The sequence below is a fragment of the Thamnophis sirtalis genome, unplaced genomic scaffold, assembly GCF_051295495.1.
Source record: "Thamnophis sirtalis isolate CommonGarterSnake01/CBP01778 unplaced genomic scaffold, rThaSir2_p1.2 scaffold_9, whole genome shotgun sequence".
Taxonomy (NCBI): domain Eukaryota; kingdom Metazoa; phylum Chordata; class Lepidosauria; order Squamata; family Natricidae; genus Thamnophis; species Thamnophis sirtalis.
This window is the reverse complement of record NW_028261389.1, coordinates 62,579,233-62,595,521: the sequence shown is the minus strand read 5'-3', so window position 1 is coordinate 62,595,521 and position 16,289 is coordinate 62,579,233. Positions and strand designations below refer to the sequence as shown.

At 39.3% G+C, this 16,289-nt stretch overlaps 1 protein-coding gene across 1 annotated transcript; it reads right to left on the bottom strand.

Annotated features, from left to right (window-relative positions):
* LOC148044164 (phospholipase A2 inhibitor and Ly6/PLAUR domain-containing protein-like) lies at nt 1-13,448 on the bottom strand. Its single transcript, XM_087722557.1, has 5 exons — nt 13,400-13,448; nt 12,324-12,437; nt 5,204-5,359; nt 3,377-3,517; nt 1-215 (listed from the first exon to the last, which is right to left on the bottom strand). Exons 1-5 carry the CDS (start codon nt 13,446-13,448, stop codon nt 1-3), a joined length of 675 nt encoding a protein of 224 aa, XP_087578683.1.
* Between the last annotated feature and the right edge of the window lie 2,841 nt (nt 13,449-16,289).

Genomic DNA, 16,289 nt, shown 5'->3' with positions numbered 1-16,289 from the left:
TTAGGATCCGAGCTGAAGCCTCAGGAAGCCCATCATGACTAAAAAGAAGAGTCCTCTTGGTCCAGGAGACCTGCTGGCAGTGCTACTGGCTGGCATGCATTCAAGGCTGGTGATTGCTGAAGTGGCCTGGCTAAATGTTGCTGCACCTCCAATGGTAGCATCACAGACAGCATGGGTAGTGCAGCCCTTCATGGCAACTTTTGTAGATGTTTCGTCTGGTGTTTAGAAAGAGAGAAAATTACAAATTGCATGTTAACCACAAGGGGGCAACAGATACACATCAATCCATTTCTTCAAGGCCAAAGAAATACTATAGTCTAAGATGGCCTTCTTTCTCCGAAGAAACCAAGTTGCTGCCTTTGTAACTTGTATTTTGAGAGAATGATTCATATGTCCTTTCTTTTAAATTAAAGACAGTCAACCGTCAAATCCTTGCAACATAATAAACAGAAAGTAGTGTAATAAAGGATAATAACACAAAACCTTTTACACAGACAACAGATCTACACCCAGTGTCAACCATATTGCCTCAGCTAATTCATTTTGCTTCTGAAAACTCAGAATATTTCCCATAAATTAGCTGAATGGTGCAGTGAGCCTAAAACATACTTGGAACTTGCCAGCCATTTGCCTATAGAGTAAAAAAAAATGGGACTCTTTTTCTCCCACAGATTTTGGACCTCTTTTGATGAGCACTGACATTTTGGAGTAAATAGCAAGACTGTCCAGAATAATTGCAGAAAAATAGGTTTTTCTTCCACATCTAATATTGATCTCAAGTGCTATTGGAAATAGAAAGGATCATCAGAAGGATATTTAACTGAATAACACAGTTGGAAGGGACTTTGGAGATCTTCTAGTCCAACCCCCTGCTCAAGCAGAAAACCCTATACCAGTTTAGATCAATTGTCCAATTTCTTCTTTAAAACCTCCAGTATTGGAGCACCCATGATTTCTGGAGGCAAAAGCCATGCCATTGATTGTTTTCACTGTCAGGAATTTTCTAACTTCCAGGAAATAGGACTTGTGCTGGTTTTTTGATAGCTGCAACACTCTGCTGGCTCATATTTAAGTGATTATCTATCAGGACTCCAAGGTCCCTGATAGTTACTACATACTGTTGAGCCAGGTACAACCTATTTTATATCTGTGCTTTTGGTTTTTCTTGCCTAAATGTAGAATCTTACTTTTCTCACCATTGAATTTCATTTTGTTAGATAGGGCCCCCTATTTAAATCTGTCAAGGTCCCTCCGCATATCTTGAGCCTACATATCTTCTGCATACCTGGAGTGTTGGCTATGCCTGCCAATTTAATATTGTCTGCAAATTTGGTGAGTTCCACATCTATCCCCTCGTCTAAATCATTGATGAAAATATTGACGAGTACTGGGCCTAAGTCAGAGCCTTGCATCCTTCCCTTCCACAAAGATACAGTTCCATTGAGGAATACACAATAAGTGTGGTTGGTCAGCCAGTTACGAATACATCTGGTGGTGATGCTGTCTAACCCACATTTTTCTGTCTTATCAAGTTGTAGGTTGTAGACTACTTTATCAAATTTACTGAAGTCCAAGTAAATTATATTTCATTGCTCCACTAATTTTGTCACATTGTCAAAGAATGCAATAAATTTGTTTGGCATGATTGTTTTTGACAAACCCATTTTAAATGCAGCCCTGGCATATTTCATCTATTGCACCATGTCCAAAGCAAAGTTTATTTCAAGTTTGACTTCAGGGGAATGTCCTGGCAGCAATCATGGAAGCAGTTTGCCATAGCCTTCTGAGGTTGTTTTGATCCCTGTCCCATATATTTTATAACCCTGGGATATTCTGAAGGTATCTAATCTAGGTACTATCTATGTGTGATCTTGCTCAGCTTGTGAAGACACGCCAAAGTTAGCTAAGCACTGCCAAGTATCTATCTGAGAAATTGAGAAGATACAAAGATACAAAATACTTTACAAATATTGCACTATGAAGAAATGCCCTAATTGTTTAAAGACCTAAGACCTCTTCTTTATAAATGTACATTCCATACTTGCTGAAAGTTTTCTCATCTATTTTACTGATGACATTTGACTGGCAGCAACATTCCATTGCTTGTGTTATTGGATCTTAATGCAAGAAAAAGTCATGTACCTCCTCCCCCACAACACACATACTGCACAAGATCTGAATGCATCTGTTCTCTGAATGAGCACAACATTCATTTCTGCATGCCCTGTTCATATGTGTATTTTGCAGAGTTCATAGTTCAGATTCCAAATACCAGGTAAATAGCTTTAAAGCAGTGTTTCTCAACCTTGGCAACTTGAATGATGAACTTCAAGTCCCAGAATTTCCTTGCCAGCATAGTGGCCAGGGAATTCTGGGAGCTGAAGTCCATGTATCTTCAAGTGCCACAGTTGAGAAACACTCGCTAAAGATTGTAGCTTAAGATTTCAGATGCCTGCACAATGTCATAAGCTGTGGTTCTTCACCTCTAATTTTCCTAAATTCATTTTGGACTTTGTGTTCCTTTTGGCAATATACTTAAAAAACATTCAAAATGTTTCATGCATCTTCTAATTATGTCTCCAAATAAGTTTTACTGCTAATCTTTCAAGGAAATTGACAGTGCCTGAATCAGTCCATGCCATTATTTTCTTGTTGGACCTGTCCTTGGCTTGACATATAAGAGCCTTCAAGAACTACATCCTGCCAAATGATTCTCAAGATTAACACTGTGACAGCCAGAGCTCCCAGTTTCACAACATCCCTGCATCTGATGAGTTTAACAAAGATTGGCTGATATTTATTGGAAATTGATTGTCTAGATCAGGGGTGTCAAACTCGCAGCATCGCATTGTTGTCATGTGACGTGTTCGTGATTTTTTTTCACTCCTTCGCTAAACTGGGGTGGGATTGGCCAGAGCATGATGCATTGACATAGAATGAATATTTGGATACATTTCATTAGACACAACAATTATTATTTTCTAATCTTCCATGCCTTCCATAAGGTTTAGGTTTAGGTTTATTACATTTATATGCCCCCTATTCCCCGGAGGGACTCAGGGCGGCTAACAAACCCAAGGGAGGGAGTAATACAAAACAAAAAGCAACCAACAAACAAGATACAGAGAGAGTTTAAAAACGATCAACAGTCACCCAATTCGAGCGGGGAAGGGAACTCGTCAACTCCAGGCCTGTCGGAACAGCCAGGTTTTAACGGCTTTACGGAAAGCCTGGAGGGTGGTGAGGGTCCGGATCTCTGCGGGGAGCTCGTTCTTCATGCTCTATATATGTTTTATTTAAAAGAAATTGATGTTTTCTAAGATGCAGCCTACTATCAAATCCCATAAGAACCCATATAAAATGCTGAATGAATTACCAAAATCTATGTATCCAGCCAAATCAATGCACTGAGACTCCGATCCAACACAATCAACAGTGTCATCCTTACAAGATTCAGGAAATGAAGCATAGCAGGCTGGGCACCGAAGACCATTGACCTTGGTATCTAGTTCTGGCACTGAATGAATAAAAAAATTGTGGAAATTATATCAAAAAGCATAATTAAATAAGACAATGACATCTCTATGGTTATATAAGGATTCCTTGTTTTGAGCTCAAGATGAATTGTTTCAATTCATCAGTTGATGGGATATTACAGAAGATTTAACAATTTTGTACCTTGTTCTATCTTTATCAAGACCTTTCCTCCACATTCACAATAGTAGTAAACCTAAGCTAAGCATTTTAAGATTCATGTTCCACATCAATCATAATTCTTATGTTTATTCTAGCAATTTTCTTGTCCCTAAGAACTGAGCCCAGTGAATGAAAGAATGCTTCTTATAAAGGATTTGTTTGACTGCTTTTATTGATAACTTTAGGCTATTTCATTTTAGACTGTTCACTGAATTGTTATAAATGTGCACAAGGCGAATTACCCATTTATATATTGTTATATATATCTAGTGAGTCATTTTTAATGTCCTTTTTATGCTGTCTCTGCTTTCACTATGGTCTTAGAAAAAAGAAATGCATTTTCTGACATTTTTATTGGCCTTGGAATTCTTCCCTCTCTCTTCTTTACTTCACTGTCATGTCAATATTCCTCTTCCTTGTTCCAACCTTGCCAGAAGGGCAGGAGCCCTGGACAAGTTTTCAGTTCAGAACAATGTTGTCAGAACTCTTCCAAAGGGATTGGAATTAGCCATTTTCAGATTAAAACATTTTACATCTCATTCCTTTGCTCCATCTATTAATATGGAAATGGAAAGACATCCAATATCTTGGCAGATATTGGTTGAAAATACAGAATTGATTGCAGGAGTTAACTAAATATCAAATAGAATTCAAACTGAAATGTTTCTCCTGGGGATAATTAAGATGAAGTACAATAGTACTTAATTTAATAAATAATAATAGTAACCTAAAATACCTAATGTTACATATAATAATGGCAGCAAAGATTGCTTTTGTGCAGTATTGGAAGAATGATAGTATTCTGCCAGAGGGATTAATAATCCCCAAAGTATATGATTGTACAGAAAAGGACAAACTTACATTAGAGTTAAAGGGAAAAGATGATTCGGAATACTGTGCAGTATGGGAGAAATGGTATGAATGGATAGACAATAGAAATAAGAAATGGAAATGTACATAGGGTCAGAATGTTTGGCAATAGAATGTATATAATGTATTAAATATTGATTCCAGTTGGATAATGTCACAGATCTGTTAATCATGTGATAGAGACATATATGGAAAAATGTGCAATAAAAAAAGGAAATGGAAAGATGGCATCTTGAGAGCAACAAGTTCACTTTTTAGATTATGTACAGATTTAAGATTGTGCAATGATCCTTCCAAAAGTGTACAATTAAATTTACATTTATAAGTACAAGCCATCTGCATATGTCAGGGTCTGCTGATCACTTGGGCTTAAAATGAATAATATGGAAATGATGTATTGCCCCAATTTCTTTTTAAAATTTATTTAATCAAATTTGAATTGAGGCCATTCCTTGTAGAGTGTGGGAGGTCTAAATCTTTCCTGCTGACTTCCTCCTTCTTATCAGGCTATCTGGTTATATTTAAAAAACATTTTTAGCCTGCTCTTAGCTTGGTCATTCTGCTTTTAATAAATGCTCCTTGAGTGAAATCATTTGTACAAAAGCACAAGGGAATAAAGCTCAGAATAGATACCTACTTTTGACTGGAAAATCTGTATTGCAGACATCGTGCTTACAGCAAAAAACACTTGTCCTTGATCTTCCTTTTTTACCCAGATTAATGTGAGCAGAACCACCTTCACAGACACTTGATGGAACACAGCTTTTAATAATCCCCTGAGCCTGAAGTTCTTCTGCAGGGAGGAAAATAAATTGACATTTCTAGCAGATAATGAGAATATGTCGACACTAAAAGTAGCAAAACCTATTTAAAATTACAGTAAATCCAAAGAGTAACACCCTGTTCAGATAACATATTTGACCTTGAAAATCACTAACCAGGAAAGACCTTTACTCGTGACTGGTGCATCACACAACCATTAACTAGTTCAGTGGTCATAATTTGGGAATAGAATCTCCAACACCCATTAATCATTGCATCGAGAGTGACACAATTTCATAATATCTGTAACTTATTTGCCAATGGCCATACAGGTATAGATGCAGCAGTTGGCAAAGCTTGGTCACTACACCCATCCCAGGTTTGGAATGTGTGTTTTATAAGCAGCCCTTATATTCTTAGCCATTCTTTCTCCTCGGGAATTTTTCTTGGAGAACTAATGGCATGAAACCTGCTACTTTCATTAAAAGCAATATGGCATTGTTGCCACAAGCTTTGCCCCTTTTGTAAATGCTTGTGACTACCCCATAATGCACATATAAAAGGGGATTCAATTAATTTAATCTGATTTATGAGTGGGATCAGTTTCCTAGTAAAGGGATAGAGTGGCTCAGTGGCTAGGACATTGGGCTTGTCGATCAGAAAGGTTGGCAGTTCGGTGGTTCGAATCCCTAGTGCCGCGTAACCGAGTGAGCTCCTGTTACTTGTCCCAGCTTCTGCCAACCTAGCAGTTCAAAAGCATGTAAAAATGCAAGTAGAAAAATAGGGGCCACTTTGATGGGAAGGTAACAGCATTCCATGCGCCTCCGGCATTTAGTTATGTTGGCCAAATAACCATGGAGACATCTTCGGACAGTGATGGCTCTTCGGTTTTGAAACAAAGATGAGCACTGCCCCCTAGAGTTGGGAACAACTAGCACATGTGTGTGAGAGGAACCTTTACCTTTAGTCTCCTAGTGTTAGTTAGCTAGATTAAAGGGCCTCCTATTTGAGTTCCCACACTACATTAATCCTCGCCTCCTGTAGGATTTCTCACTGCTGGATTGCACCAACAATTTAAGTCAGGGAATTTGATGGACTGCCTCTCCCCAGCTACTTCTACCTGGCCCATCAGAGTAGTAAGGTAAGACATGTTGTGGATCCCAACTATTAAGAAAGTACACCTAGTAGGACCCAGGTAAAAGGCCTTTTCTATAGGGCACTTCATTTTGGAATATCATTTCCCCAGAGATAAGATTGGCCCCTATTCCGCTTTTCTGCAGGGTCAGAAGACACAGTTTTGTCAGGAAGCTTGGGAATCCCATTTGGAGCTAATCAAGCGGGTGGTGAGGTGGGATATGGGATAGGAATTTAAATTGTGACTTTTTAACTGTGGATTTTTAATATTGTTTTCTGCTCAGAGTCACTGTATGTGTGTGAGATGGACGGCTATATAAATTTGTTTAATAAATAAATAAATGTAAAAAAAAAACAATTATAAATTATTTCTATTGCTATTCTTCATCTTCCAGCCAAGTTTACTAATAAACAAATTGCAGAATAACTCAAGCATGAAAAATTCCCCCGAGTCATGTGGCATATAAATTTAATAATCATTAAAACAAATGAAATGAGTGGACAAATAAAGTACTATTAAACTTTTACAAGGGAACCTTTATACTTTTGGATACCCAACTCTCCCCAAACAAAGCACATAACAGAAAAATAGGTCTCCACCAAGAAGTTCCATTGTAGTTTCATAGCATCAGAGTGGGGAGGGGTTATGCAGTAAGATTACTGAATCAGGGCCGCAAAACTGTAGATGGTCTCCAAATGGTGAGGATATGGTTAAAGTTTTATTGCCTGCCGGCCAGCTGAACTTTTGCAGTTTGATTCTGGTCCATCAAACCATGAGTCCAACCCCCTTCTCCATGAAGGAATGTATCCCATGGCAAGTGGTTGTGTGAGTTCTGTTTGAAGGATCACCCACACCAGAGGTGGGTTCCTACCAGTTTGCACCTATTCGGTAGAACCAGTTCGTCAAATCTACCGAACTGTTAGAAGAAGTTCCACCAGTGGACCCAGAAAGCAGGCCACACCTACAGAAGAGGTTCCAAAATTTTTTGAAACCCACCACTGACCCACACCCTCTCTTTTTTTAATTTTCAAACAACTTTTATTGTTTTATTCATAGTGTAGGAAGTTAGCACCTACCCCTCTCCTTAAAAAATGAAATATTTTAGAAAATATTAAAATAACAGAATATTTCCCCTAAAAGGGAGGCTGAAACTCAGCCTCCTCTCCCCCACCTTTGTTAATGGGCCATTAAGGCCTGGGTCAGTCTATTCTACATAACAAAGATCTACCTCTTTCAAGCAGATCCATAATAGGAATTGCTCAAAGCCCCTTTATTAGATCATCACCCAACCCAGCAAGGCTCGACCAAGCCTGGGACACAGACAACCTACAAAGTTACCCCTGCATGGCCCCATGGGAATCTGATAACCAATCAGAATACAAGCTCAAATTCAAAAGCCCAGAGAGGGCATAAAATCCAAGCACTCTCAGCATCTCTGCCCCTTTTTGCCCAGGATATCAAGCCATGTGGTCCTGTTCATCAATAAACCTTCTTTCCAAGCAACTTCCATGAATCCAGTGTCTTTTTCCCCACTTGGAACTGAACCCAGATGGACATTTCTTCCAACAATAGGATTTATTTTTCCAACATGCAATTGGTATTTGTCTATGTAGTCTAGTAAATTACTAGACTACATAGACACATTACCTATCTTGAATCTCTAATCTGTGCTCTCCAAGCAGAAATTAGGTGCCCAATTCAGCCATTGTACTCTATGGAGATGCCACACTACCAGCCCCCTCTACCACAAAGATCCCACAAGAGAAGAGCAGAACAACTGTGGGATCTGGCAGGGTGAGAGCTGTGAACCATAAACATAAAGCTTTTGCTGTGTCCCAGCATAACAGATATAGCACCCTTGCTGACCTTAATGGGGACACCAAAGTGACAGGTCAAGGTAGTTGGGATAATGATGACTCAAATAAGCAGGGGATTATGGTCCAAAATGAAGAACTTACTTCGGAAAGGCAAAAGTGTGAATCAGGTATCACACATCAGTCGCACAAGAAGAACAAGGTATCCAAAAAGAGAAGTCACCTTCTGGTTGGTGATTCAATCATAAGGGATGTAAATTTAGGAAAGGATATGGAGGTTTTGAAAGAGGTCAGGTGTCTGCCAGGTGCTACTGCCAGCAGAGACAAGAGGCGTATTCTTAAGATAGTCAAGAATGCAAGTAAGGACTGTAATGTCGATACTATTATACATCTTGGCACAAATGATCTGTCCCAAAAAGATGTACTTTCTGTGCAGAATGATTTCCAGAGCTTGGGGTATGAACTTAGTAGTATAGGTTGTAGGCTTATCTTCTCAGAGGTTATACCAGTATATAAGGAACAAAAAAGGAGGGGCCAGCATGTAGCAGAGTTTAATGTGTGGCTGAAGAAGTGGTGTAAAAGGGAAGGCTTTGGTTTTATTAGTCATGATGCCTACAGCTGGTCCAATGAAAAACTGTACAAAAGAGATGGTTTGCACCCATCCAAGAAAGGGACTGAGTTACTTGGCATTAAATTCACAGATTTTCTGGCTAAACATTTAAACTGAACAGCGGGGAATTAATTGATACAGAACATTTCTGTCCCCAGCAATCTAAAATTCATAGGGTTATCAGTGCATGTAACATATATGTTTGTACGGGTAAGATTATCAGTCCTGCTGTCAAGCAAAACCAAGGATTTAATAGTGAGTGCCATACCACATGCACGAATCATATAAGTGGCAAGAAAATAGGGGCAGTCAGGCATAACACAGGTTATGTAGACAGTAAACATAGAGTCAATCAAAATGGACTCAAATGTCTATACACCAATGCACAGAGTATGAGGAATAAACAGGGTGAATTAGAAATTCAAATAAATGAGGGCAGATGATATTGTTGCCATTACAGAAACTTGGTGGAATGAAACCTACAATTGGAACATACAGCTAGAAGGATTTAAATTATTTAAAAGAAATAGACCAAATAAATAGGTGGTGGAGTTGCACTATATATAAGAAATAACTACATATCTCTAGAAACAGAACACAAAATGATGAGAACTATCTTGAATGTATTTCGGTCAATATTAAAGAGGGGGGGGGACGACATTGCCATAGGTCTATACTACAGGCCACCCAACCAAGCAGAGGAAGTAGATGAACTTTTTGCTAGTTAGCTAACTAAGGTATGTAGGAAGCACACCTCAGTAGTAATGGGAGATTTTAACTACCCTGACATCAGCTGGGAAACAAACTCTGCACCAAGTGCAGAGGTTCCTAACAAACCTAGCAGACAACTTTGTTTCCCAAAAGGTAGAGAAGGGAACAAGGTGATCAGCCAGATTGGATTTAATTTTCACTAACAGAGAGGAAATGATAGGAGATGTTGAAGCTACAGGAACCTTAGGGGCAAGCGATCATGCAACACTGGAATTCAACATTAGGCAAACACAAGTAGTAGAACAAAGTCAAACTAGAGTCTTGGACTTTAAGAGAGCTAATTTCAATAAACTTAGAGAGAGCTTGGGAAGGATTCCATGGATGAGCATCCTCAAGGGGAAAAAAACTCAAATTTTGAAAAATGAGATTACAAAAGCCTAGTCTAGCACAATACCAATGAAGAAGAAAAATAACACCTTCCAAAAGAAACCAGCATGACTGCATAAAGAACTTTCTGACAAATTGAAAGACAAAAAGGATAAATATAGAAAGTGGAAAGAGGGGGACATAACTAAGGCAGAATATCAGCAAATAGCCCGAGCCTGTAAAGATGAAGTGAGGAAAGCTAAGGCTCACAATGAAGAAAGGCTTGCCACAAAAGTAAAAAATAACAAAAAAGTTTCTTCCAACATGTTAAAAACAAGAAAAAAGTTAAGGAAATGATTGGTCCATTGCTGGGAGAACCACATGCCTCATTTAGTCTGACTTTATGATCACTCAAGCAGAGTTAAGCAAGGGTTAAAAGCCAAAAAATTCCTTATGTAGATGAGGCACATGGTTCTCTTGTCTCCTCCTGTAGAGGGCGTTTTTTTAGAGGCTTTTTTAAACAGTTAAGCATAGTCATCCATTGGGGACTCTGGCAGCAGCTAGCCCAGCCTGACCTCAGCAGCTCTTGCCTTTTTCCTTTTACATTTTTACATTTTCATGATGGCAGGCAAGAGCAGAGTTGAAATCCTCTGCGAAACAGCTGGAAAAGGTATGTGGGTCGGAGGGAGGGGGAGGAATTCAAAATTAATCCTCCTGGTGCAACTTTGTGTGTGTGTGTGTGTGTGTGTGTGTGTGTGCATGTGTTTGTTTCTTCACTCAAACAAACTCTCAATTTGAGAGAGAGTTTGTTTGAGAGTGAAGAGAGGGAAGGGGGCAGCTCAGGCAGGCTGGTGGGCTGGCGCTTTCTTTTGTCCAGAGGCAGGCAGCTCAGGCAGGCTGGTGCTTTCTTTTGCCCAGAGGCAGGCAGCTCAGGCAGGCTGGCGGGCTGGCGCTTTCTTTTGCCCAGAGGCGGGCAGCTCAGGCGGGCTGCCGCCTCTGGGCAAAAGAAAGAAAGCAGCAGCCCGCCAGCTCGCTTTACTTTACCGGCCTCTATGTCCGTGGCTGCCGCAAAAAAAAGAAAGTGGCAAAAGAAAGAAAATGCCAGCCTGCCAGCCCGCCTGAGCTGCCCGCCTCTGGGCAAAAGAACACGCCAGCCCGCCAACTCGCTTTCTTTTGCCTGCCTCTATGTCCGCAGCTGCTGCGGACACAGAGGCGGGCAAAAGAAAGCAAGCTGGTGGACTGGCGCTTTCTTTTGCCCACAGGCGGGCAGTTCAGGTGGGCTGGCGGGCTGGCGCTTTCTTTCGCCTGCCTGTCAGAGCTTACGCGGGCGAAAGAAAGAAAGCGCTTTAAACAGTGGGATGTCGGGGAAGAAGACTGCCTCACCAGCCATAAACCTCAGCGCACATCACTGAGTACTGTACAGTACTGCAGTACAGCATAGGTGGTACCTTGCTCAATAGTAATAACTGTGAGAGGGATCTTGGAATCCTAGTTGACAACCATTTAAATATGAGCCAGCCATGTGCAGCAGCTCACAAAAAAGCCAACACAGTTCTAGGCTGCATAAACAGAGGGATAGAATCAAGATCATGTGAAGTGTTAATACCACTTTATAATGCCTTGGTAAGGCCACACTTGGAATTCTGCATTCAGTTTTGGTCGCCACGATGTAAAAAAGTTGTGGAGATTCTACAAAGAGTGCAGAGCAGAGCAACAAAGATGATTAGGGGACTGAAGGCTAAAACATATGAGGAACGGTTGCAGGAACTGGATATGTTTAGTTTAATGAAAAGAAGGACAAGGGGAGACATGACAGCAATGTTCCAATATCTCAGGGGTTGCCACAAAGAAGAGGGAGACAAACTATTCTTCAAAGCACCTGACAGTAGAACAAGAAGCAATGGGTGGAAACTAATCAAGGAGAGAAGCAACTTAGAACTGATGAGAAATTTCCTGACAGTTAGAACAATTAATCAGTGGAACAGCTTGCCTCCAGAAGTTGTGAATGCCCCAACACTGTAAGTCTTTAAGAAGATGTTGGATAGCCATTTGTCTGAAATGGTATAGGGTTTCCTGCCTAGGCAGGGGGTTGGATTAGAAGACCTCCAAGGTCCCTTCCAACTCTGCTATTGTATTGTATTGTATTGTATTGTATTGTATTGTATTGTATTGTATTGTATTGTATTGTATTGTATTGTATTGTATTGTTGTGTCAAATTAGTCAACCACACACAATTCTTCATGGAAGTTCTTTTTTTTAAATTCATCAATCTTCAAGAGCAGAGCAGAACACAAAATATATGAATTATCTGAAATCAACATGGTTATAAAGGGAAACCCACTTTCCAATGTTACTTACCCAATACACTTTCAAATGCAGTAATACCACAAAAATGTTCTGGAGGACATACTTCTATGTTACCAGAACAGTTGTGACCTTGACCGATGCAAACTTCACATTTCAGAGCAATACCTGGAGAAGGCAGAATGAAAAATATGGTCATTTATATATGCCTATTTAATTTTTGGAAGAAAAATATTAAATTTACTTAATTCTGAAGTTTGAAATATCCCCTTAGGATTCATAACCAAAAATACTATTTGCAATTCCCATTGCTAACTAAAATGAGCTATGAACATATATATATATATATATATATATATATATATATATAGATAGATAGATAGATAGATAGATAGATAGATAGATAGATAGATAGATAGATAGATAGATAGATAGATAGATAGATAACCATTTATTCATATTACTTGTGGGGAAAAAAGTAGAGCACAATAAGTTTGTATTATTTGGAGCAATATTAAATGAGCCTACATACTTCATACAGATAAACTAATTATTCTGCAATGCTAGTCTGGATTTTTGCCAGAGATCAGGGATAAATGGAAACGCATGACTGCCAGGATGTATTACTTGTTCGCAAACCTGTTCATAAACCAGCTCGGCCTCATTAGCAAAACATTTCTTTAGTTTAGATGAAACAATTATTCTGTATGCTTATGTCATTTCACAAACTTGTTGTGTTATACATACTCTTTCCTTCAAATAATACAAACAAAATTTGGAAGAAAGTGAAATCCCCAGAACCTTATATAGATCAGGCAAATTTGCACAAATAAATCTGTCATTCAGTGAGGTGCCAGAAGGACATTTCAGAAAATGAAGAACATACAATTATTTTATTTGTTAATGATGTAGCTACAGAAATGCATATATCTGAGCTTTTAAATATTAATGTACTCCCTGAAGGCAGCTAGATGATTGAAAACAAGTACGAATTACAAACAGTAAGAAATCATATTTGAAATAGTAAAACCTGAAAGGGACCATAAAAGGGACAATAGAAAGGCACCACATCTGTTTCCCCACCACCACCACCAATTTATACCACTACCACCAAAGAAGGAGCTACTCACCACTGGCTATCAGTGCTGAGAGGAGGCCAAAACAGAGGCAAGCCTGCATTGTTGCTAGGTTAGAACTGGGCTAAACTTCTAATGTGGCCAGCTTTTTAGCTACGAAGGATACCTTCAATTACTGCAAATGAAGGAGTGTCCCAAATCATCCTTTCTCCTCAAGGCCACAGTGGAGAGGAAGTTACACATTAATGACATACCTCCTGACCAACACAAGCCAGATCACCTACACTGCAAAAGCTGCTTTGGCTTCTGATAGGTTTTAAGGTGCTGATTTTACCTGAAGAAGTCCTAGTGTTGCAGAAAATCAGGAGATTTGGACTGTGAGATCAAGAAAAAGCTTTATTTGACCAAATAGTTCAGGTAGAGATAACAATTTTCTAACATCTGAACTGCGTTCTAATCCAAACACACATTCTTATATTGTATTCAAAGCATCAAAAACACGGAAATATTTTAAAGCATTCCCATTGGCTAAATTCCTTAATTCTAAGCAAAGAAGCGAATTCTACCATATTTCTCTTTCATGTCTACGCTTGCAGTAGGCAAGCAGGAAGCACTGGATACATACTGGCTTTTGTTGTTAAGCTATATGCCTGACTCGTAGGTGAGACCTCTAACTGACTTGGCCTCTTTGTGGTTGACATTTGTATTTCCAGAGTTCAGGTTTCCGGTTCAAGACTCAGTAAATGTATAACAAAATAGAAGGGATGGATGTGCCCCCGGAGATCTTATAGTCTGACCCCATTTCATGTTATGTCCAAATCTCGCTTTATGTCCTGCCTTACTAGAGGGAAAGGAGCACTCAAACATTTGGGGGCAGTTTCTTGGTGTCCTCAATTCTATTTGGACTGTGAAGTCTACTCAAAACAGGATACTCTGGGTATAAAGAAATTGTACTCTGGTACAATTTGGTAGCTACAATTGCATTGTTGCAACCACCATCCTGACTTTTTTCAACCTATCTTTTGTAACATCCTGCCAAGTGCTTTCAATTTAGGAGCTGGGAGCTTGGAAGCAGGTCTTCTCCTCCATCACTAATACCACCCCCCCATAAAAAAAAATCCAATTGGCCTCTATTATGCAGTAATCATCTTCCAGAAAGCTGCTCCAACAGGCTGTTAATATCTCTGCTTTGCCTGCCATCTGTTTGGCAGGATGTTGTTTAAATCCTATTATGTTCTTAATTAGAGTTAGGATGTGTCTTTATGGTTTTACTGTTTTAAGATCTGTGCTTGCAGTCATAGAAAAGTAATGAAAAATAAGAGAGGGGAAGGAAAAATGAATTAGTCACATTTTAACCTATGATGCCCTTCCCACAGATCCACCCAAGAAACTTTTCAGGTAGTTATACATCACTTAACATGGCTTAACAGGGGCACGCCGAGCTTGTTCTCATGTAAATCCATGCCTTGAAAATCTAGTTCCAGATTCACAAGTTTTTCTTCAGAGGAAGCCTATAATGTTTCATAAAGCAAACTGCAAGGACACCAAACTCTAGTTTTCACATTGTACTAATCCATGGTTTGTAGGATAAATTACATTAGGCTAGGTTACACAACACACTAAGCCATATATCATTGTTTAGAAAACCACACTGCAGGAATCAAAAGCACTTATAAAATATTGTTTGGATTGGCTTAGTGCAATGCCTTGATGTATCCTTTTGTCTCAGCATAATGCTAGCAAAATTTTGTAGCACCAATAATAATTAAAGCAATGTTTGGATTTAGCATAACAGTGACAAATTATTGACACTGTCCTGAGCTTCAAGAAAATAAAAGACCTACCAGTTTCTTATTCTGCTTTGTTAATTGCAGTGTGGTGTCATATTTGAATCCTACCATTACAGCTGTTCTTTACTGTCTTTTATTGAAACAAATCAGTATCATAAACCATAGCTTAAATGTAACCATAATCAAGGCCATAGTTTGTCCGGATTTAGACATCAAGTTAAACCATGATTAGCTTGAAATAGAAGTTAAAAACATGTTTGTTGATGTAAAACAGTTTTGTTTTCCAATAGCCAAATAGTAGTGCAATGGTCTGCAAAATAAACACCTATACGTGAAGAGCTGCTGCAAGGATTTCCAGAGAGGGTTAACATCAAAAAAGTAAGAATAAGTTGTGATTATGTGATCAAACATCACTCCTTTTCCCCTTACATATGAGTACAGGCAGTCCTTGCCAATTGGGACCAGCAATACTGTTGCTAAGTGACAAACATTAAGCAAGACATGTGACCATGACAGACTTACCTCACTTCCACTAGTGACTAGTCATTAAGTGAATCATCTGTCTTTGTTAAGCAAGAAATCACACGCCCTAGACTTGTAATTTTACTGCTGGATTCTCCATTCACTTTACTTGCTGGAAGCCAGTTGTGAAGCATGCAAATGGTGACCCCCAGGATGCTATGATGATGCTAAAGTCCCACCGGTTGCCAAGTGCCTAAATCTCAATCATATAACCATGGGGACACTGCCATGGTCATAAATGTGAAGATTGGTTGCAAAGTTATTTTTGAGCACTACAATAACTTGGATTGATTGCTAAACAGGCAGTCATCAAGTGAGGGCTATCTGTGTAAGGACCCTATTCTTTGATATTGGCATTTTGGCCATCTCAGTGCAAATGTGAAAATCTGGGTGTAAAGAACAATGAGTCGCTCTAACTTCCTTTCAAAATGAGACACCCATATAAACATTTTTTCCAAATGTACGTCATCACTCCACCCTCATATCACCTCTTTCCCTCAGTAGGAAACCTTGTCATTACCCAACATTCCAGCTGGGCCTTTGTTCTGAAACCAAAGCTTGTCTTTCCCCCAATGATGACATTTTCTTCACTTCCTTCACCCATGGTCAAGAATTCCAGGCAAGTGGGCTTT

Bases quoted from the DNA above. Each gene is read 5' to 3' on its own strand.
- LOC148044164 (XM_087722557.1), bottom strand. From the start codon at position 13,448: ATGCAGGCTTGCCTCTGTTTTGGCCTCCTCTCAGCACTGATAGCCAGT. The intron at 12,438-13,399 runs GTGAGTAGCTCC...TGCCTTCTCCAG, and splicing joins CTCAGCACTGATAGCCAGTG to GTATTGCTCTGAAATGTGAA. The intron at 5,360-12,323 runs GTAAGTAACATT...TCCTCCCTGCAG, and splicing joins TGCATTTGAAAGTGTATTGG to AAGAACTTCAGGCTCAGGGG.